This window comes from Agelaius phoeniceus, chromosome 17 (assembly GCF_051311805.1).
Source record: "Agelaius phoeniceus isolate bAgePho1 chromosome 17, bAgePho1.hap1, whole genome shotgun sequence".
Lineage (NCBI taxonomy): Eukaryota > Metazoa > Chordata > Aves > Passeriformes > Icteridae > Agelaius > Agelaius phoeniceus.
The window spans coordinates 656766-680715 of record NC_135281.1 but is presented as its reverse complement, the minus strand read 5'-3'; the positions used below and the strand labels follow the sequence as shown (position 1 = coordinate 680715).

Below are 23950 nucleotides of genomic sequence, written 5' to 3'. Positions count from 1 at the left end.
CAGCTTGTGTACACATTCCCAAGCAGCAGCACACACACTGAGCTGCTCTTGCACCTGCCCCTCCACACTGCACCGTGGCTGAGGCTGCAGCAACACACCTGCAACAGTCCTATACCTGGTATGTTGGGGTCACTGAGACTGTTTGGGATTCTCCACTGATCCACCTGCAATTTCAATGCATTGACTTCATCTATGTCACCTGGTATCCTGCAGAGACACAGAAAAGGTCCTTTTGAGTGAGCCAGGCAATGTGCTTGGTGAGGCAGCAAAGCATGTCTCCGAAGCTGCTTCTGGGGCCTCAGGGAGAAGGGAGCAGGGAGAAGGCCTCAGGCACCAGTGGCAGCTACAGCAGCAGTTCCTCAGAGAGAAGGGAGTGCTGATTTTTATACACCATCTTGAAGTGGGGGCTCCAACTAGCTCAGATATCAACTATCGCTGTTCTCAGGAGTGAATATTTTCTGTAACCAGGCTTCTTTGCAGCGTGTTCAGACCAAAGATGAGCAGCATCTCTGGCTAAATATAGTTATATATATACACACATCTATCTATCTGTTATCTATCTATCAAAAAATTTACCCATACAAGGTAAAGTTGAGCCTTTTAACAACTATCTTAAGTTTAGGGACTGAAAAACTAATTCAAATCTTAAATGCAAAACAAAACCACACACAAAGAAAACAACAAAGAAAACCCAAACCCAAAGCAGAGTCCCCCATGCTCACCACACAGATTCTGTGTCTTGACTCCTCGTGTCTTGTGCAGCACTGAGGCTGATGTGCTGCATTAGATGAAGGTCTCTGCCAGGATGCTGGAGCTCCTCCCTCCCCTACACCAGCTAACCACCATTGCCAAATCTGATGAAAGCTCATCGCCCTGCCTGGGGATGAGTTGTCCACATAAGTCACACCTACACCAGTCCCCCCTGTGCTAACACATGCAAACTAGCTAATGACACTACAAGAGGTGATTCTTGAACCTGAGGAAAGTCAGGTTTTGTCCAGTCCACAGTGAAGTGCTACTCTTAGGGAAGAGGAAGCATGTGGAGGTCAATCTTGACTCAATGCTGACATGTGGTTTGCTCAAAAGTAGCACAGTACCGCAAAAGCTCACCTGAAAATCCCCTCAGTCTGTTCCCCTCCCAGGGCCAGGACCTGCTGTGACAGCTGTGTCTGCACCCAGGGGAGCTTGTTCCCTGGATACATGTCCTGCTGCCGCAGCATGATTTCCTCCAGGGAGCTGCCGAAGAGCGATGGCGTGAGAATGGCATTCCTGGCATGCATTATCTCTTCCACTGTTGGTTTACGGAGGCCCTGAGGACAGAGAAAAGCTTTGTGCAGCCATGACACAAAAGAGTGACCCAGGGACGGGGATGGTGAGCGGCCAGGACAGAGAAGACTGACCCTCCATGTGGGCACCTTGTCAGCCTCCTGGCAGCATGGTTCTTGTTCTGCTGCCTAAAATCAGGGGTGGGTCTATTCATCAGGCCCAGGAGGAGCAGAGGAGACCACTTTGGAGAATTTGGGCTAGTTTTGCAGAGATTCTGTTGCTGTGTTTTGCACAGAAAGGGGACTGCTCCGGCTGCAGCTCCACCTGCTGCAGGAGGCAGTATGGAGTGGAGCCCAGCCCAGCCCCAGCTGTGTAAGGTCAGCCGAGGGCACCTATACCCCAACCCAGCATCAGGCGAGTGCTTAAGCCACTGACAGGTGTAAAACAGTCCTTTAGAGATAGGAATTCCAAGTATTTCCAACTCCAGGGAAAGCTTTGCTCTCAGAGGTACTAAAACCTGAGAAGTAGGCATTGGTACCTGTTGCTTCTGACAAATACCAACACTTAAAAGGGGTTTTGAATGTCCTCTGGCAGCAGTTTGGAAAAGCACAGAGCTGTCGCAGGGGGAACAGGCTGCCCAGCAAAGTGGCCTTCAGCAGTGATCCTGCAGCCAAGTGGGGAACACGACAGGGAGAAGCTCCCACTGAGCCCTCTGAGGGTTAGTGGTCAGGGCTGCAGTTGTGTGCAATGTGTGTTTGGAGGCTTACTGTCCTGCAGGATGCCAGGAGCCTTCACCCCTCTCAAGGTATTTCAGCTAATTTGCTCACTACACAAAGTTCAGATGGCAGGGAGTCCCCAAAGGAATTTCCAAAATAAAAACCCCTGATGACCAGATCTGGCTCAGTGACCTAGAACTGACAGGCCATCTACCACTTTTCATGGCCACAGGCAGAACAGTGCAGAGGGAAGAAAGGAAGATTACAGATAACGCAGAGCACAGACTCCCCTCTGCACCACCCATCTCTGCTGTATGACTGTTTGAACTGGGAATGAGCAACTCTGCAGTAAAACAGCTGCAAGACCCAAGCTCTAAGTGCAAAGGGAGACTCTTCCCTCACCTGAAGAAACAAAATTATGAGTATCCCATGCACAGACAGCTCCTTTTACCCTGGAAACAGTTAAGTGTTGGGGTTGTCTTTGTCCCTGAGGCCAGGAAGCAGGCAGCCATGCAGATGCCTGCACAGCAGGCACTGCTGTCTGCCAGAAGGATGGCAGGAACTAGACAGCAGCCCTCTCCCACACATTCATGGGGAAATGTACTCTGAGCAAGCCTCCCCTGCTCACTCTATCTCCATTTCCCATCATTGAATCAGTGGTGACCACCAGAGTCCCCCTGGCAGCCCCCAAGCCCTGCAGCCAGGGCAACTGCTCACCTTTTTGCCTCCAGTGACGGCTACTTTATGGAGTTTCCGGTAGCAGTACTTGGCATAGGTGCTAATGGGTAGACCTGGTGGGAAAGAGGAAATGAGTGGTCATCCCACAGCACCATATACCCCCACACTGAAGCCCTTCAGAGAGCTTCAGCACAGCAGCTCATTCTGGAACAAGCAGTCCCCTCAAGGCACAGCCCACTGCAGCAGGGCAGGACTGCCAAAACTTGCATTGAGCACCCTGAAGTCTCCCAGTCCCACGGCAAACAGTGTCAGTGCATGCCGGGGCTTGGGCTTAGAAAGATTAATCTCCTGAGTGAAGGCGCATAGCTCTGCACCTCCCATCCCTGCTCCTGCAGATCTCCGCCTCTTGCACCCGGAGTGCACCTGCCCTACCCTGACTCCATGCGTGGCACCCATTCAGCATTCACAGCCTGGGCACACACACATGCCTGGGCCCTGGCCTGCTGGGCACAGCCAAGGTTGTTTATTATTTGAGAACTTCGGTTCCTTTGCTAGTGAGAGAGAAGCAGCAGAGAAAGGTGTGTGGGGACAGAGTGGCAGCACCAAGAGTGACCTCAGGACACAAGAAGAGGCGTGGGGAGCTGATGGGATCTTATCTTCCCAGAGATCTGCAGAAGGCTTCCTCACATTCCTGCCTGCAACATTCTCCAACACAAGCCTGTATCAGGCAGCTCAGGCATGCTCTGTGAGACAAGGAAAATGGGACACACCAAAGCCTGGGAACTGTACCTCAAAAGCTGCTGCCCTCCACAAGAGCACCTGCTCTGTTTGTGCTTGGTTCAGTGTACTCTGAAGGCAAGTGCAAGCCACCATTCACAGAGATAATCCTCCCGTGACACCAAGAGAAATGTTTGCAATGACAGAGCACTGATTGCTGAGAGAGTTTTTCCAAAACCATTGGCCTTTTGTTCTTGTTCAAGTAAAACCCAAAACTGTTAGCTGAAAGCAGTGAATAGATCTGCCCTATTTGATTCCCTGCCAGGCCCAAAGCTTGCAGCACAGTTCAAATACTTGTGGTGGTGAAAGTCTACATTCTAGTCAGATGCTGTGCATTTCACATCAGCCTTTCACACACCTTATGGCTTAGTTATGCTGGCTGGGAGCTTGGACGTCTTCAAATCCTCTTAATGCAGAGGGAGGACAAACTCTTCCCAAGCAGAGGTGGGAGATGTGTTATCCTCTCAGCCAGCAGAGAAACCACAGTCCTTGGCTCCTCTCGATGAAACAAGCACCTCCTGCCTCCATCAATCTGCCTCACAGCTGGAGCCACACCAGAGCAGGTACAACAGCATTCCCATCTCCCACAGGCAATGGGAAGGAAAGCCAGTTTTGGGAATTTCTCTCTAGGGAATATCTAATGCAAAATATTCACTGTAAGCAAAAATCCTGCTAGGCATGACTTACACTGGGAATATCTAAGGATTAAAAGGAAACAAACCAAATGAGATGCCCTGTGATGCTTCATTATCCCAGGTTACAGCTTCTGCTGTCCAGTGTGAGACACACCCTGAAGAGAGGTGTCACCTTCTTAGAGGGGAAGGGGAAGAAGCTGGACTGCGTCTCTGCATCCCAGCAATTTTGCAGGAGACAGCACATTCACAACTAATAATAAGAATTATTTTTTCACACTGTATTTAGACCATGAAACATAATCACCCTAAAAGCTTAACAACGTTTGCAAAAGAAACTGGTGGCCTGCAGATTCTGCATGGCTGATGCATGGGCAGCAATCAGACACATCTGCTTGAAGCCTATTTTGTATTTTCCTAGGAAGCTCCCCAGTCTCAGAAAAAGCCTAAAACCTACATCCAGCACTTTCTGAAGCAAGGCCTCCTGCTCCCATGACAACCATGTACAGCCTCTGACCCAACGGGGCCTGTTGGGGTCACATGTGAAGCTGACCAAATTTAAGTAACTGAAAAATAAACTTGCTACGTGCACAAGAGGATGGAGGAGTTACTGTCCGTAGACCTGAATGGCCAAAAAAGAGGTAAAAGCCCTGAGGAACAGGGTGAGCAGCACTCATCCCAGAGGGCACAAACCAATGGCTTCCATGCCCCACTCCAGAGTAGAAGCCATCTGCTCCAACATAAGTGTTCCTGGCTCCAAGGCATGTGCAGAGTGGGATGGGCAACAATGGAGAGAGACATGGAGAGGCCAGGAGGCCCATGCTGAGCTGCAGGAAGGAACATGAGGGAGAGGAGTAGAATTTAGCTTTAGCCTCAGCTTTTACAAACCAGCAACCTGTCCCAACCATCTGCTGCTTTCAAAACGCTCAGCTAGAGACTGACTACTGGCACTGAGCTCATCACGCACGCTGACATTTCCAGACATGTGGGCCAGGTACTCCCTCCAGCCTCTTGCTGCAGGGCTGGGCAGCTTCATCTGCACTACCTGGAAAGGGCTAATCCTGAAGGCAACTCTGTGAGCACATAATGAATCTGAGAAATCCAAGATGATCTGTTATTCCCTATGGAACGGATGACTACTAACAGCCCACACATTGAAAAATAGTTTTCAAAGGAAAATATTTCTCCATATTCCAGCCTAGAAACATATGTGGACAGCATCTTAAAGAACATCTCCTTTTAGAAAAAGTTAAAATCCAGACTAGACACATGCAGGAACATACCTTCTGGAACTGACTTAAATGCTTTCCTGCAAAAAACAAAAAGTCCTAAAAATTCACCAAACAGTGTGGATTTAGGACCTGGCCATAGAATATGTATTTTAGCACTACAGAAAGCTGTTGTCTAGATATTCCTCCGATTTACCACAGACTTTTGGATCTCAGCCTGGCACAGCCAGAGCAGGTTCTCAGACCAGGATCCCATCTCACTGCACTCTATAGCATAAGGGTAGGTGCTCCTGAGCAGGTAAACTGGGCTTGGCACCAGCAGTGCTGCTCTCCTGGCTTAGATCTGCCCAGGATCCATTTTACAGTGTTTCCTTCTACACCCCAACAATGCTTCTCAATCACCATTCCCTATATGGGAAATGCCATGTTCATCAGCCAGACAAGCCAGCAGCCTGCACCTGTCACCAAGATAAGACACAGATACAGGATGTCTTAAAGATTAGTATCCCCCTTCAAAAAACTCCTAGCTAATAGCAGGCGGGCAATACCCTCAGACAGTGTTGTACCTGGACCATTAACCATCAAGAGACAGACCTCCCTTCTTTGCATTTGTCCCATTTCTTTCTAAGCCTCTTTATGCTCTGAACTGTGGAGGCTGGTGGGCCAACAGGGAAAGAACCCACAATAACTCCCCTGGACAGAAAACCCCTCAAGCCATAACCACCCTTGTTAGGGTAAGGAAAAAAGCTTTTCTCAGCATGCCTTGCTGTGATGCGCAGACTCAATGCATCCCATTGGCCCTTCCCACTCCCTCTACCCCTGTGCCCTCATCCCATTGGCCCTGGTGTTCTGCTCTGCCCCTCACGATCCCTACATAAAACCCTGCTTTCCCTGCCAGAGTGGCTGCTCATCCCTGGATCCCTTTGAGGAAGAAGCTCAATAAAGGCCCTCCTTGGAACCCCACACAAAGACCCTGTCTTTCCTTCTGTGTTGCCTGGATCATGGCAGAACTGAAATCACCTGGCATGAGCGCCGATGTGCCTGTGCCCCCGAGGTGTCTTCAAGATGCTTCTTTGGGAAGGTCATGGCAATCTGAACAATGTACTAGCCCTTTGGGATTTCATTCTGTGCTTCAGGACAGACCATTACTGAGCCTGCTGCCCAACACCAAAACCAGGCAGCTTTCAGCTCTGCTATGGCACACAGTGAGAAATTTCACTCTTGCTTTCCCCAGGTAATCTTAAGTTTCTTTGATCCCATAGACCATCTCCCCTCTTCCCACCTCCACATCCAGCTCACATGTCACCTTCCCTGCCTCACTCATCAGCCTTGGAGGGACCCCTGGGTAGGACATACAGAGTGGGCACAGCACGACTACAGCCAAGTGCTGCTTTGCTCTCTGTCCCTTCCCTGCAAGCTCCTGATCCCTCTTTTGGTTTCTGACCACTTCCTAGCAATGTGTATGTGTTTATAGGAATTCATATACAAGCTGGAAAATGTCTTTCCCTCCTCAAAAAGGCTCAACTGGGACCTCCCCCTGCACTTGCAGTTAGGGACCTCTCCCCCATGTAAAAACATTGCTTTTGGTGACACAACATTCTCTGCTGCTTGATCACTCAGTTTGTCACTCTCACCAGATCCCTCTGCACCCTTCATTTTTATGACTGTTAACAATTTTCTGTCAACACTGAGCTGTCAGCTCATGATTTGTCTCCTTGTACAAATCCAAAGACCAGCTCACATTTCTGTGGGATCAGCAGACAATCCTCCTTCTGAAAACACAGCATTTATTCCTACCCATTATTCTTCTGCCTGCCACAGGTTATTCATGCATGAAAAGACCTTGAACCACATTTGTATTTCATTTATTCACAGAGAATTAAGCTAGAAGATGAATACTGCAGAGGTTAAGTGTGGAAAACTTCAGAATTCTTTCTTTGGGTATATGTCAGGTGGTAAATGTTACTCACCAATGAGCTTCTGGACTGAAAACAGTATGTGCACATGTGTGGGGAATCACTGCTTCAACTCAACTTTTCACTGAAAGACTTACATACAGATGCCTACTTATCTTCTACTCAGTTCTGACTGAAGTCAGTGCCTTTGATTTCCTTATGGATTTCTCTGCTAAACTGATGTTACAGCATCCATAAGCATCTTAGTATTTCAGAGCCACTAAGAAACTTCTCGCAACAGCCTTGCAGCTTCAGATGCATCCTACCCAACCCTCACACATCTGGAAAGCAGGGCTGGTTAGCCAGAAGTAGGTGCTCCAGGGAAAAACCTGACCTTTCCAGCCAGTAGCAGAGAGAACATGGCATGTTCCTGCAAGATTTCCCCTTACTTCAGGTGCAATTCTAAAGTCAGTCTCGAGGAAAAGTCCTCATAGTTTCAGTCACTGCAAAAAAGCTGTTTTGAGCGAGCTGCCAGCCCTGCTGCCTCCTCTGTTAAACCCCTGCAGAACAACTCATAGCCTGGTCCCTGCCAGAGCAGCCTCTAGGGCCAGAAAGACAGACAAGAGTAAACAGCCTCAAGCTGCGCCAGGGCACATTTAGATTGGATATAAGAGAAAATTTCTTCATTGCAAGGGTAATTAGGCACTGGAACACAGGCTGCTCAGGGCAGGGGTGGAACCTCCATCCCTGGAAGTATTAAGAAATTATATGGATGCGGCACCTCGGGACATGATTTGGTCGTGGCCTTGAGGGTGCTGTGGGAACAGTTGGACTCAATTACTTTAGAGGATTTTTCCAACCTTAATGATTCCATGATTCTATGAAAGGTAACTGTGTGTGACCTGTCACCAGAGCCCCAGCTGAGGCCACACAGGCTCACAGGCACAGCTGACTTTCAAGTGCTTCCTTCTGGAAACTCTATAAAGTTATCCTAGCATGCCTTTTTCATAACATTTTTTATATATATATATATATATATATATATATATATCTATCTAAAAATACATATCAGAGGCAACATAGAAAATCCTGAGTTGGAAGGGGCCTACAAAGAGTCTAACTGTTGGTTTTTGTTTGTATTTTGTTTTAAATTTAACGTTTGTTTTTAGGTAAAAACTACATCTGTTTTCCTAAGCACATCTCCAGCACACAGAATTTAGACACATAATTGCACAGAACAGCCCGTTCAGCCCACAGGCATCACGTCCTGCTGAACAGAACAATCTCCAAGGAGTTGTCTCAAAAAGATGTCTTAATCCCTCGGAGCACATGCAAAATGAATTTTCAAAGGCTCAGAATGGCCTGAACTCTCCTGGGCCTGAACAGGAAAGAAAAAACACATATTCCTACCAGAAATATAATCCTTCCATGCAATTGCAGGTCTCTGCTCCGAATCCCACCAGAGACAGAGAAACAATGAACACTGTTAGTGCAGGAGCTTCAACCCAGGGCTGTCCTCACCCTTACCCCTTGACTTGCAGCTGCCTCATGAAACAGGGTGACACAACAGTGACACAGGGAAGCCATCATAGGCAGCAGCTATCTGCTGGGAGTGCTCAGGAATGCAGGAAGCTGGACTCCAGCTCTCACAGATTAAAAACACTGAACCCACTTGATATAAACTGCTACCTGAGAGGAATTCACAGGGCTGACTGAAGTTTCCTGAAAGCGATATAAAAAATATTGAATGGACTTTGCCTAGTAAGGCTTTAGCCAGATAAAGTGTTATCCTGCAGCCAGCAATTAAACTAAGTCTGGAGGAATGCAGGAGCTCTTGTTCATTCCGCACAGATGCCAGGGCAAGCCCTGGGCTGCAGAGCTCAGAAAGTGTGGGCAAGGGAAGCCAGTTCTGGCGAGAAAAAGGCAGTGTCCTTCACCAAGTACCAGCACCCTCCAGAAAGAGCCTGGGGTTAGGCAGTGATTTACAAAATCCATTAAAACAACTGAGACAGGTTCTTTTCAACACATTTTCTCATATGGCTTCTGGCTTCTAGCACCAGAATATGCTCCAGGAAATGCGGCATGCACAGATCAGAGGAATTACAGCCCCAGATCTGTATCCAACTTAAAATCCCTCACACAACTTGCACAATTGTGACAGAAAGGGCCCCCACTTGTCCCAAATGCAGCCCAGCTGCCACTGGCACTGCTGATCCATGCTCTGGTCTAATCTTGAACACCAGCCTGCCACCAGATAAATTTTCCCAAACCCAAGTCTCTGTATTTAAAGAAATGGTTTGATTTTCAGCAGAGCTCAGCATTGCTACCTGCCTAAAGTCAGTGCAGACCCCTCTCTCAGCTTCCTGTGCCTCTCCCTACCTTCATCCTCTGTGTTTTGTTTTCTCTTTTTCCTGGATTTTGTGATCTTCTTGTTTTTCAGATCCACAAGCTCCTTGATGTGCTGGGCAACTGAAAATTCAGAAGAGGGTCTTGATTAATAATGTGGTATATACTAAAATACCAAAATACAGAACTGCCCTGAGATATGGCAGCCAGCCTGACTCCAGCAATAAGAAGCTCTGTCAAAGGAAAGGTCTCCTGCACCACAGCCAGCTCCCAATGAACCTGAATGAGGGGCTCAGAACATCATTCAGCTTCTCCAAATGGCCAAACAGTTGAAAAGTTCATACCTAAATAAACTTGCTGCCTAAATACCAGCAAAAGAACCATATTCACAATATCTCAGAGTACTCTTCCTTGTTGCCTGCATTCTAGGCAAAGCACAGCTGGAGGGAATGTTTTTGGACAGACATGACAATGGCTGAAAATCTTTATAAAACTCAAACTTAGTGCTGCACAACAGGCAGTTCAGTGAAGAAATCCCACATTAAGGCTAAAATCATAAAAAAAGAAGGCAAATATTGCCAGCGTAGCACTTGCCCCTTGGTCCAACCTCTGCTGCCATGCTCATGAGCAGGGGCAGAGGGATGCTGAGGCAGAACTCCTGTAGCCACCCTGGAGACCTGGGGGGGCTTCAAACACAGCAGGTCCCCAGAGATCAAGAGGAAAATAGGTGTCTGGTTTCTGGCCTGAGATTGGACAAAATACAGTGAGTGTGGCTGAAATAGTGGAAATAAGCCAATAAATACCAGAGTTAATACTCTCCAGGCTGGTACTTTGCTTTTTTTCTTTTCTTCACACCCTGCCCCCCCTCCAACTGGATGCTATAGCAATTTAAAATTGGGGTAATAACGGAATATAAGCTGGGCTGGTCCCCAAACTTCTGAAAGACAAATAATTTTCATCTCTTCACACTAAAAGCCTGTGTTCTTCAGGATCCCCAAACAGCCGAGGTCTGTTCTCAGTGTCTGCAATGGCTCCCTTAAAAACTTAGATATTAACAATCCTTTTATTTTGCCAGCTTCAAGGATCTTAAAAGTAAATTATGTCATCAGAGAACCCAGACAGAGAACCCAGCCTTTGGAGGGCTGACATCAGCTCATTTAAGTGCTGGTGGGTGAGGTAAGCACAGTCTGGGGCTTGCAATTTTTTGCCAGACACGAGCTGGTGGCAGCTTCATCCCACCGATGAAAGGTGAACTCAGACAACACACTGTGCTCTCACTAACAGAGCCCACAGCACTAGCTGGGGACTACCCATACTTTTAAAACGCAGACAACCTTGGCTATGTGGCACAACCCACCAAGATGCTGCTGCATACAGAGGAGGTGCATGAGGCACTTACTCTTTTCATCACTGTCAAGGTGGCGGTAAATGTAACCTTCCAGGTAAGACTGAAATTTGGGTGATGGGGAAAAAAAGGCCAGACTGATGGCCATCAGTTCCCAGCCCCATGCCAGGCTTCGGTAGCACATGTTATCTGTTGTCTGCCGGATCAGCTGTATGTAGAGCTCATCCCGCAAGCCCTGCATGCTCCAGCACTTGGTGACCATGACCAGTGCCACGTGATTGCGGTCCATGCGAGTCTGACGATCTCCCATGTAGCTCTGCACCAGTTTGAACATCTCACATGCCTCTTTTTTGATGGTCCGGTTGCTAGTGATGAGCATTGGCTTTTTAATGGAGCCACCATTCCAGGACAGCATGTTGGAGATGGAGATCCTTCGTCGGAAGATGCCTTGTGTGTGCATGTTCAGGTTTTTGGAAGCCCAATCCGCCATGCTGCTCTGAGAGATGGGCTTCCGTAGGGTGCTGTAAGGGAAATGGCATTCCACACAGCCACCACGCTGGCTGCTGCCCTCCTGCTTGGGATTCAGCTCTATGTTCTCAGGCTGCAAAGAAGAACAGACATGTTAAAAGCAGCTTAGGTGACTCCTTACCTGGCTAGGAAAATTATCCACAGTGAGGCATGAAGCTGCCCGCAACTGCACAGTGGTGAATCTGTACAAACATGACTTGGTACATGTAGAAAGCCACACACCAATGCTGCCCCTAAGGGAAGTGCTGGGACATGGAGCAACAGGGCTGAGCATCCCAGCTGTTGCTGAGTTTACAGGGGATAGACAGGAGTTGAGCCGATTTCCAGAGCAGCAGCACAGCTCTGTGGCACCAAGCACACATCAAGGAAACAAGTATCTCTGCACTCCTCAGTTTCAATGGAGCTCCAGGAGCCCAGGAGAAGGGCGAGACACTGGTCTACAGTAAACCCCAAAATACACATTAGTTCTTAGAAGTTTAGAGCAAGTCAGTGTTTCCTTCTTAGTATAAAGGAACTCCTGAATTCAGGACAGAGGCTTTTGCAGTCCAACCCTTTCCCATCTCACACCCCACATGTCTCTGCATGCGGATGATGGGATTAGCACACATCACATTCCACCCCTCATTGCCAGCGTGGGGCACAATAATCTCTCCTGTTTTTTTACATTGTTCTTTTTATCCCTTGAGTTACTCCTCTATCTCCTCACCCTCTGAATTCACTCAACACACTGACTAAAAATCTCCACCTGCAGTTCTCTGCCATCTCAACATCCTCAGTCTCCTTCAAACCACTTTACCTGCCTGGAGTTGGTTTTCCTTCTATCACCCTACCTGCTCCTTCAGCATGTTCCTTCTGAGGAGTCACCTCCTCATACTATCTTGAGGTTCAGGAGGCTCTGGGTTCTCTCTTCTGCTCTCTCTCAGGCTTCTCTCTCACATCTCATTCACAGCCACATCTGCTTAGCCTGTTCCAGAACTTCTGCCCACCCTCCTCCAATACTGAGTTTTCTTATCTCCCAATTTTCCTCTCTATCAAACAAGCCCAGCACAAGACATCACTGCTCACTCAAGCCACTGGATGTTATTTTCAGGTGAGGCAGTGATTTTGCTGCCAAATTTTCTCCAACTTCCTCCCTTCTTTACTTGGACTCTTGAGTATTTTTGTGAATATTTTTTTTATTTGACTCTTTTTGCCTCTACCACAACATCTGTCTCTTTTAATCTTCTGCTTCTCCATATTACCACATATAAATTATTTTTCTTCACTTTCAAGGACATTCACAGCCTATCCCCAACCCACCATCTCTTGTGCATAATCAAGTTTCAGCTCTCCCTGTCAATGTAACATGGTGTAACATAGCCAGAAGACTGGAGAGCAGTTTCCTACCAAGTCTAAAGAGGCTATGAAATGAAATTGCTGAACTATTAATAGTAACATGTAAGTCATGTAAACTTGATGTGTCTCTGTGCCTGAAAAGTGGGAAAAGTGGGAACATGATATCAGTTTTCCAAAAGGTTTCAGATGAAAGCAAGGCACTTATTGATCCAAAATGGCAATAAAGAGAGCACATACAGATAAATCTGATAGAGTGGAGAGGTGTCAGCCTGGCTTTCAAAGAAAAGTTACACCTCACAGGTCTGCTGGAGCAATCTGGAATAGTCAAGGACCTTTCCCAAGTTTCTTCATGAAAAACTTTGTACCAGCAAACAGAAGAAAAACTAGAAAAAAGTAAGAAGCCACTTTTCAGCATGGAGGATGATTATCAGCTCTGCCTTATCAAATTGATGTAAAGATCCTGGTTGTTCAAAATGGGAACAAAGAGTGAGCAAAGACAAAAAAGGGAAAAAGCTTCAGGAGATATAAAACTATCTACAAAGAACCTAAATCTGAACTAACACCGGGAAGCAGGACATTCCTTTGAATCCAAGTCAGAAAAAAGATGGCAAAATAATCCTGCAGAAGTGCTGTGTTAGAGAGAAAACTACTCCCCTTGTGCAGGCACACTAATGGGGCTTTAAAATAGCTATTTCCAACAAGATGCTAGAGCCATTGACACTGATTTTCTAGATACTGCTATTCCATGTTCAGGAATTGGGAAGGAGAATAGCATATGAGGAACCATTTGAAAAAGGAGAGAGAGAGAAAGAGCCACATGCTGTCATGTGGCTATGCAAATCTTGATGCCATACGCACCAACTCAAATCATTCCAGTGAAGAAAGTACGTATGAGGGAAGACATGAGTGAGAGTAACATGATTAGGCAAGCACATTTTACCCAAGTAGCAGAGCGGAACTACCCACAGTGCTGAGGCCTTGCTGGACATGAGCCCCATCCCACAATTCTCCTTCCTCTCAAGCCACTGGCCTCAAACAGAGTTTCCACGAGCAAAGATGTGAAGCTTTATTAGCTGTTTGCTATTCTGCAGGAACAGATGTGTCTTGCCTGCAGCACACGCCTGGAATTAAACCCCCCAGAAACAGGCTCTCTATGATGAGTCTAGCAAGTCTAGCAATGAAAAAAAATAAATTTAACATGGCACAGATGGGGAAGTACCTGCGAGGAATGGCGTGTAGCAACTGATGGAGCCAAGGTTGTCTGGCTGGTGACATTCTTTTCTAGAGAATCTATTTTCTCAAAAGTTCTCTTCTGCCTCATTTTGTCCTGTGGAGCAGCCACACTGCTGGGAAAGAATTCCCTAATCTCCAGGTCCTGTCTGTACAGAGACCTGTTGCTGGCTGCGACATCATCCCTGGAGCTCTGGCTGACGGATTTTTTCAAGTGGTCAGACTGAAACCTGACCTTGCTGCTCTCTGCTGGAACATCATTCTCCAGGCTCTCAGCATCCAGGCTGGCTTTGCTTCCCCTACAAGCTGCTGACCTACCCACCACAGCACGCATCTCAGCAATCACTTTATCATTCAGAGCTGTGAGCTCACTGCTGCTGCCCACAGAGCCAGGTCTTGCTTGACCTGCTCCTTGCCTCCTTCCTTTCCTTTTTCTCAAGCTTGGAGAAGGGCCAGTTGAATAACCAGAATCCTGATGGCCAGTTGGGTACTCCTGAGTCTGCAGGCTGTTTTGCCGACTGTGGTGGAGTTCCATGTTCTTGAGAACATTGGCTTCCAAGATCCTCCAAGACTCCTTGAAGCTGTCCTTAGAAGCAAGCTGACCAGCCAGTTTAGTGGAGGTATGTGTTGTTGCAACAGAAGAATGGGAGAGTTTGGCAGATTGGTCAACATTGACCATATGTTTTATGTATTCTCTGCCAGCTGGGCTGTATTCAGTGGAAGAGGGATTTCTTGTATGCTTCTTTGCAGCTTGCTGTTGTTGAATACTGGGATGCTGCAATAATTTGGTTGGTTGCAGCTGCTTTTTTAAGCTATTGCTTGGTGACCTTGGTGGAGACATCCCACTCACACAAATGCTTTCAGTGTCCATATCTACTGGTGGCTCGTCATAAATTGGCAACTCTAAAGATGGCTCATCATATATAGGTGCAGGAGAGGCATATGTGGGGGATGCAGGCTGGGGGGTTCCTGTCCGGCTTCTTGGAGGTGTTTGAGAAGTAGGACCATTCATCATCACCAGGCAAAACCCACCACTCTCCGTCTTTTTGATCTGCATAGACTGCTTTGTTTCTCCAGTAGGCATTTGCTTTGTGGCTCCAGGGCTCTGGGATGTGGATTGAGGCTGAGCATATATAGCTGGTTTGGGAAGAGATTTTGGGCTGTTGGGCTTTGGAGCACCCTGCAGCTGAAGAGAACTGTTTGAAAAGTTCTGCATCTGCCTCAAACTGTTCACTTTGACCAACAAGGCTGCTTTCGTGCCTGGCAGAGGCTGCCAGTGGGTAGGAGTCTCCCTAAAAGAAGAAAGATACAAATACACACAATTATTTAAGAATTATATTTACTGAAGTACCTTCTACATCTACCAAAATACCAAATAGTTAGTCTCAAAGTGCCTGAATAGTCCCCTGAAGTACCTGCCTTCAGATTATCCAACTATGATGATAGTCCTTCCAGACCATGCTATTTTTTTATATAAGTTTCCAGATATGCGTTTATTTTGTAGAAAAACCTATGAGGTCTATGGGAGATATATGGGGGTGGCCATTCTCCACTCACAGCTTACATTCCCATGCAACCTGCCACATCTCCACCCAATCTTGTCCAGATGCCCTAGGATCTGGTACCCTTGACCACACCAACCGGCCCTGCTCAGCTCCCATGGCTGTGAAACCCTCCTCTGCTGGGAGTATCACCTCTGATCCGTGGCAGCACTCGGGATCCACCACAACCCAACATGCCCACTGCAACACCCCAGTTCCCAGGATATATTCTACAGTGTAGCAACAACAACCTGCTGTCAGGCTGTGACCACAGCCAGTCTGTGTTTGTGAGCTCCGAGGAAAAGGGAACAGAAAGGATATTAAAACAGCTCAGCTTCCAGGTTTTCCAAGGCATCACAGTCCCCAGGAAGGTCCCCTTGAATCTGACCCTAACTCCATTTGAATTGTGCCCAACGTCCATGTATCTGCTACCAGCCATCACTGGGTAAGACCTGAGGGTGTACTGCATGTGTTCCATCTGAGACAGGAGATGCTCCCCTAACACCTTCATAGCTCTTCTGCTGTTTGTACCTTGACCTTGCTCCCCACTCCACATTGCTGACCTGTCCTCTATGGCCTCTGTGTTGGCAGACACATCCACTTCTGCTGCATGTCCAGAGGTGCCCCCCACCATGTCTGGCTCTCTTGTGCCTTCCCTACCAAATCCCAAGGTATGTGGACACCAGCCCTCTTGCTCCGCTCCTGCTCTCCAGAGCCCTGTCACCTGGCAAGGTGCCAGCCACCTCCTTCAGCACAGCTTCCCTGGGGTATTCTGCCTGTCCTTCCCCCATGGTTATCCTGCCAGTGCATTTGCGCACCCCCTGCTCTCCCTACACCTGCCCCCCATCACTGTGGGTGTCCTATTTCACCTGGTGCACTCTGGTCACCTTCCCTACATCCTCTGTCCAACACCTAATGTCTCACATCTGTTCCCAATCACTGTTCTCCTAAAGGGGTGGTGTGCTCCTTCCCCATCCACTGCTTACCATATTTTTGGCAGAACATGCTCTCTGTTGGCAATGTGTTGTGAATCCCATCTTGACACAATGGCATCATGAGTGGCGCAGACGAGGCTGGCACTGCCCTGTCATGGGCACAGTGCCTGACCCCTGGCCAGGGTTCAAAGGCCTCATGACACTGATCACACTTGCTGCACCTCCGTCTTTGCAGGGCTGGCTCCTTTCCCACAACAGAGTCCGTGCAGCTCTCTTGTGCAACTACCCAGGTGTGGCCAGAGAAGGTTGAGAAAGGGCTGTCTTCCTCTGCTTTGAACCCTGGGGCCCCCTCTTGCTCTGGGGCCTCTTATATACCTCCCACAGAGGCACCGAGGATTTTATTTTAAGGGAGCTCCTGACACTACTTCAAGATGGTGATGCAACTGCCATGAGGAAGGCCTGTCTCCCAGCCTCCACCTTCATTCTCTTCACAGCACTGCAGCCCAGTGCTGACCTCAGCCCTTCGCCAAAAGCAGCTTGGAAAACACTGACAAATTTGAGATTTTCTCTCCATCTGCTCAAGCCACCATCCAGCATAGCCCCTGCTCTCCCATTCCTGTTTAGCCCTCAGTGGCTTGTCCTCCACATGCTTCTTCCTGGGGCATGATGCCTAATGCAGGGGTTGAGCGCCAGCGGTGCCAAGTGAGGACACACACATGGAACCACTAGCAGTAACAGCAGCATGAGAGTGGCATTCATGAGGACACCCAGCTCCACAATCCACCAGGTATTCCTTCTGGGGACACGGCCTGCTCCTTGCATCAAGGCATCTCCCCTGTGCACAGTCAAGCTCCAGTCTCAATCCCAAGCCTTGCTGAAGACCAGACTCCTTCTCAAAGAGTGTGTGCACTAATAGGAAGAACCAGAACAGCAACACTTTCTAGGCTTTTAAATGAGGATTTCTGACAACTCCATGGCTGTATCAGTGAGAGACACTTTGCCAGTCTCTCATTTCATGGCACAGAAGAGAGACTGGCAAAGGACGGAACAATCCACAGGCCCCTGACACAGCAGGCAGGCCACAAGTGTGTGACTGGGACATATTTTAGCTCAACCCTACAGCAACCGTCATTGCATCTGGACCAGCATTACCCAGTTGTTGGGTTGCAGAGGGATAGCCCAAAGCTGCAGATGTGTCCCACTGCCTTACAAGACCTCCAGTTATGGCAGGCCTGGAAAATAACCCTGTGCTCTGTGGAAAGGTGCTGGACGCCCACATAGCACAAGCCACCTCCTGAAGTTTTTCCTCTCCCTGACGTGCAGCACTGCAGGCCCAGCTAGCTGTGCACAGCTGAACCATCCACTCAGCCAAGGCTTGGCAGACCCATCTCAGCCAGACACAGCATGGCCAGACTTGCGCCCCCTGTCCAGGCTAATCACACACTACTACTGTCTGGCACCAGAAAATCACATGACCAGGAACCTAAAGCTCTGCCACCTCCTTGCTCAGCTCTGAGACACAGGAAGGAGCCCCTCCCTGTCCATACAGCAGGCACTGGCACCACCTCCTGCCCCATCTGTCCCAATTCACACCCACAGAGCAGCACTGGGAACATCCCTGTTGGTCACTGCTCAGGTGTGGGCCTGGGCATCTGCAGAACACCACCAATGTGCCCATGAGAGAAGGGTTCCTGCTCCAGCATGGCATTGTAACTTTTAGGGCCCTGTGGGATCTCAACTAGCAAAAACCTCTGCCTCTCCATCTGTGATAAAGAGCACAGCCCAGATTTTAGTCCTCAGATGAGTGATGAGGGATTTGATCTGAAAAAGAAAAGAGGATAGTGTGCTCATAGCCTCCTGCAGAGGCAAGCTACCTACCTGTGAGCCCCAGTAAGCCGGAGAGCAAAAGGCACTCCAAAGCACAACAGCTCCTCACTGCCCAGAGTTCCTTCATCAGGGACATCCCTCACCTTGGGCCTGCCCCGGACAGAAGATACGCTGGGCCTTTAGCACAGACTTGGCCACATGGGTGGGACACGATGGAGAGCGGCAGGAGCTCTGCACTGGTATAGGACTCTCTCTGCACCTACCCTCAGCCCAGATGGCAGGACAGTAAGACAAATTAGACAGACAGCCAAAGCAAGGCAATGAAGAAGTGGCTCTGCCTCCCTGCAGCAGGATTTTGGCACTTGTAGTCTGTGCCCCAACATGCACTCCACACTCCCTCCTTCAGGCCTAGGTCAAGGCACACACTGGGAGCCAGCGTGCTCCGGACCACCGCACCTCCCTGGAGCTGGCAGAGCCCACCCACTGACACTGCTTCTTTTTGAGGAAAAGCAGAAACATGTGGGATTGCCACAGCTAGGCTACCATGGACACTGGTAAGAGGCAAAGCACCTAGATGCCCTGCAGAGGTCAGGGGAAACTGGGAAGCTGTGCTACTCCCATGTCATCAAGTGCCACCATGCTCCCCCACCCAGAAATGTGATGGTGAAGGGAAACTTCTAAATGTGTACAGTACCCCACCTCGCCCATTTCTCATCATGGACACATCATGCCATTTCCAGCCTCCCTGGCTGCCAGAGATGAGAGGAAAGAAGCACCATCACAGAAAAGACAAAGTTGTCTTGAAAAGGCCATTTCCACAGCCATGAATGATTTCTTTGGACCATGTCTGGATACAGCTTCCTTCAACTCCATCCCCAGGCTGCTGGGAAAACCAAGCAGAAGAGAACAGGGACTTCCTGACTTCACAGCATGAAGATTCAGTCTTGTCCTTGTGAAAGCCATGACAAAAAGCAAAGCCATGGTGGAGAAGTGTCCCAATGCAGCCTCTCAGCTGAGCTCTTCAGCCAATAGCAGCAGAGACTCTGATGAATACCCTGGGACTGTTCCTGTGAGGAATGCTTTCAAGTAGCTCCAATATGAAGGCCTCAACTTGGCACTGATTTTCCTAGCCTGCACCTAGCTCCAACAGCAGTAGCACTTCCCAGGCTCCAGATCTTCAATGTTTGTTTTTCTCCTTCCCAGAAGCCTGGAGAAAAGACCTTGCACCTTAGCTCTGCCCTTTCTAGTAGTTGTTTTCCTGGTGCTGTGACAAAGATGAGTGAACAGGGATGTTTGTATTCTAGCAGCACTGCTGCTCTGCCCCTAATTCCCACACTGGAGGCAGGGATACAACCTACCCAAACCAAAAACTGTACAGAGTTGTACAAAGAACATTGTGTTTGTATATCCTACCCCAAGGCCAACTGCACAAGCAGGAAACAAACCTGTATTAGGGATTCTGATGGTCTTTCTTGCTTATGAAAACTTATCAGTTGCATTACTTACGCTGTGCCTTGAGATTCATGAGCCCATGATGAAACAAACCAGAGTTGGAAGAGGCAGAGGTATTCTTACAGCCATCTAATCACACATTCCCACTACTCTTGCAGCACATATTCCTGGCACTGTAACACCAAGCCCTTGCTCCTTCCCAGTCGAGGATGCTGAGCTGTGGGAAAGGTGGGTGAGGAGGGGATAGGCAGCACAATCTACTGCCCATGCAGAAAGGAACCTCACCTTCCTCTTCTGCGGGACAGAATGTTCCTAGAGAAGGTGGCTTTCTTACAGAGGATTTTAAGATAGCCTGTTATCGCAAAGAGAACCTCAGAAACAGCACTCTGAAATCCCAGTGCTGACCTTATGAGAAATAGGAGAAGAGGAGTAAAAGGGCTGGTTCTCCATGGATAGCAGGGCTGGGAACAGCAGAGCCTGCTCACAGTCCTGACCTGCAGTGTGCTGAAATGCTGCAGACCAGCACACAGCCTCCCAGAAAGACTGCCTTCTTCAGGCCTTGGCACTCCACCAAGCCCTTTTTCACCCATTACCTTGGAGCTCCGGCAAAGCTCAGCATGGCTGCAGTGACTCAGAATACACTTCCAAAATGCTGCATTCAACCCCAGGCTGGTCTCACAGTCCCCAAGGGAGCATATCCATCCTTTGCAGAGCTTTCCAGAGTGTGAAAGGATAATTTGGCCACCATTTCCCCTGAAGAGAGTCCATTTTGCTTCCTAACGGGATTGTAAGAGCTCAGGATGAGTCTGGAGCTGTGAGGCAAGTGCTGTTTGCTGTCCTTGTCCAGCAAGGGAGAAACAGAGCCAGCACTGGGCTGGGCAGCCCCAGAGAGCACAGAAAGGCATGAGTGGCAGAAAGACAACATGGGAGCAAGAGCATGGGCAGAGGAGCTTCCCCGGAAGGCTCCAGAGATGGTCAATGGCACCAGTGTCTTACTCTGCTGCAAGAGGCTGCCATTTCCCTAGGAGGTCTACCCTCCTGTGCTGCCTGGGGAGGCCAAAGGCTGATGTCTAGAAAAGGCTACTCCAAGCCACTGCAAGAGCTGGAAGAGCAGCAGCAAGCTGTGGTGCACTAAGGGAGGGGTGGCATGGGCATAGAGACAGAGGGAACAGGTTTGGAGAGCTTCTTTCTTCTTCTCGAGGCTGCTGAGGGTTTCACAGCATTGAGATGTGGCAGGGGGCACAACAAATTCAGTGGTGCTGATATAAGGCACAAGAGAGGAAAGGTGGTAAAAACCAGTTTACTAAAAGAAAAAGCCTCGACCACAAAGTATAACTAAAACCAGAATGAAATCCCTTCCCCCAGATCTTTGTTGGATGGGCTTGCAGGAGACTCCTCTTGGGGACTACACTGGTCTCTGCTGGCCTCTCCATCTATCACAGAACGACAAACATGAAGGAAAGAAAACCACTATTTTTTGCACTGGCATTAAGAGACAAAAGTGAAACTGTCTTGGGTGCAAGTAGCTATAAAGATGTCAAATACTACCAACAGCACTCAATGTGTTAACCCTCTGTTTACGCAGCTGCATTTCTCCTGAGCAGAGGAGGACATGCTTGAGGTTGTCTTTGAAGAACAACACAGACAACAGAGCTGAAAAGTTTAGTGTGCTCATGCTGTTAGTATACCAGACATCCCAGCAATGGCATTAGATCCCACCTGAGAACATTTGCTTCTGGCTCAGCTCTTTGCTCCCCATTTTACAAGCTAGCAAAAGGCAAGAAATCTCTTCTTGGGTGTCAGGCTCAGCTAGGGAAATCAAACTCTGCATTATAACCAGTTACACAATCCTTGCTCACACAGTAGAGAAAACACATGATAGGTGTGCAAGGAAACAGTGCCCAATCTTCTGCTTCCAAGAAAGCACATTTCGCAGACGTCAGCTTACTGGTATGAGCCTTGTAATCTGAAAGAGCCTTGCATATCCAAGTAGCCTGTTAGCTCCCATGCAAGCTGCTACTCATGCCTTTCTCAGCACTTGCCCTTCAATTCATTGCAGGCTCAAGGTGCCCCAAGATTGCTGCATAAACCTGATCTAGGGATGGAACAATGGAGACCTCCTTCCCACTTCCCCTCCTTGCAGGAGAATCAACAGTGATGGTGATGATGCCCTGGAAGATAAGGAAAGGTACAGCAAACTCCTGCCCACATTGCATCGCCCCCCTTTCTTCTATAGGAGGGGACCCTGTAGAAGGGTCTTTCCTACTGAGAGGGCTGAAGAACTGAGGGATGGGTCAAAACTGGCATCACTTTTCCCTTGAGGCACAGCAACTTCCAGTACAAAGGCAGAGGAGGCCATGTTCCCTCCTGATAGACTGAGTCAATGTCCTATTTGCAGACAAGGCCAGAGCTTAGTGCTGCTGTTACTCTATACCATGCACACCATGGTATAGAATAACATTTTCCCTCCTGAACCACACCACAGTTTCAGCAGGGAAAGCCAGGCACACCAGCTGAAGCGTGGCATTTTGCCTCTCTCTCCAGAGGAGGGATTGTCAGCATCAACCCCTGCAGGACCCCGTCCCTTTGCTCCCCTGCCGGTTCCCCTCCTGTTTTCTCAGTACACAACTATGGAACAGGGCGTTGAAAGGGACAGCGGTGAAAATGCAAATTGATCGCAGTTCTGAACCAACAGCACTGGCGAGGAGGAGGCTGCTGGACGGGAACAGTCCAGCAGTGGGAGTGACCCCAACCCCGCTGAGCCCATCAAGCCAAGCAGAAAGGAGCCCTGCCAAACTGAGCCTAAATGAGTGCGTTTGAGCAGTATGACAAAAAAGCAGCAGTGACCTGCAGGGCTGACCTCTAGTGAGGTGGGGTGGCTGAAATGGTGGCACAGTTACCTGTGCGGAACTGAGCCCAGTGGGGCAGCTGCAGGACCCTACTCAGACGATCCAGCTTCCAGGGGATATGTTACTGGTTTTTGTGGATTCTGGCTGGGAGTAGTAAACATTAGTCACAGAAGTTCTCCCACATCTTGCCTTTGTTCCCAGTGGCCACACAGGCAGCACATGAATGGCCACCACATTGCCTTTTTCCAGGAAAACCATGCAGATGCAGCTTACAAGGAGCATCTGCCATCTTGGTTTTGTTCCCAATAGTGAAAAACTTTTTGTGGGCAAAACACCTCCTCTTTTTGTATACTTATTGCTATTAACATTGCTGTTGTTATTGTGTGTGTCTTATTCCACTGCTTTATGCTTTCAGTAAATTGTTAATTCAACCCGTAATCTCTGCTTTTGTCTCTCTCTTACTGGAAACAGTGAGGGGAAGAGGAGTGGCTTATTTGGAGTTTAATTCCAGCTGGTGTTTAAACTGGCACAGTCATGAATACTTTGGACTCTGTGAAGCTCACAGTATCTTGTGAGCTTCACAGGGCCCTATCAGGGCTCTTACACTCATTTATCTGGAAGCATGTAATGTAGTTTTGATGGTGCCCATCCTGGCTGCCCTGGAGTGCCAGACTGTAAATGGACAAAGAAGGAAAAGTCACCTGTCTCATGTCAAATCCCATGTGCCTGTAGCTCAACTGTGTGACCCCCTCCTAAGTCACTGGGGTTGACCTGAGAGAACTGGGAACTACTTAGGTACAGCTTGAGACATTTACTAGATTTCTCCTGGCAGGGCAGGGACCATTCTCTGGATGGATATGAACCTCGGGGTTGCTGCTTCTGCAGGGCAGGAAGCACAGGGAGCATTATAATCACCAGTAAAGTGTTGGGTTCCTTCTGGTGCACTTTATGTGCATCACCAGTGTTTTGCAGCCATTAAGATCTGCACTGAATACAGGGAGCAGCAGACATGTGATAAGTAACCTCCCTTCAGGGTGCATATACTTTCCCAAACTGCCATCCTATGTGGCTTTCATTAACTTGGCATTTTTTTTCCTATCCTTGCCTGCACCAGGCACACAGAGAGGCAACCTTGATCCAAAAACCAAGGTGCTAGCACTTGCTGCACTGCCCAGAACCAGAACAAGGCATCCCAGCATATATGACAGGACAGTCAGGCTTACCCAAGCGCTGCTCTAGCTCTCAGGTCAGTTCTCAGCATGACCCAACTTTGCTTGCTGCACGGCCTCCCCAGCTGCCAGTACCACATCCTCCAGGGCAGGATGATGCCCAGACAGAGTAGAAGGGAAGCAGAGCAGCTCCACACAGT

The 23950-nt window shown here is 48.6% G+C and overlaps 1 protein-coding gene across 1 annotated transcript in view; it reads right to left on the bottom strand.

Moving 5' to 3' along the window:
• The window catches only part of LOC129127605 (rho GTPase-activating protein 39-like), a 56947-nt gene that overhangs the window by 5099 nt on the left and 27898 nt on the right, over nucleotides 1–23950 (bottom strand). The window contains exons 3-8 of the mRNA XM_054644366.2: nucleotides 13967–15269; nucleotides 10939–11485; nucleotides 9573–9662; nucleotides 2700–2773; nucleotides 1111–1310; nucleotides 116–207 (exon numbers count right to left, since the gene is read on the bottom strand). Coding sequence (XP_054500341.1) covers nucleotides 116–207; nucleotides 1111–1310; nucleotides 2700–2773; nucleotides 9573–9662; nucleotides 10939–11485; nucleotides 13967–15269 — 2306 coding nt within the window. The remainder of the gene's footprint in view (nucleotides 1–115; nucleotides 208–1110; nucleotides 1311–2699; nucleotides 2774–9572; nucleotides 9663–10938; nucleotides 11486–13966; nucleotides 15270–23950) is intronic.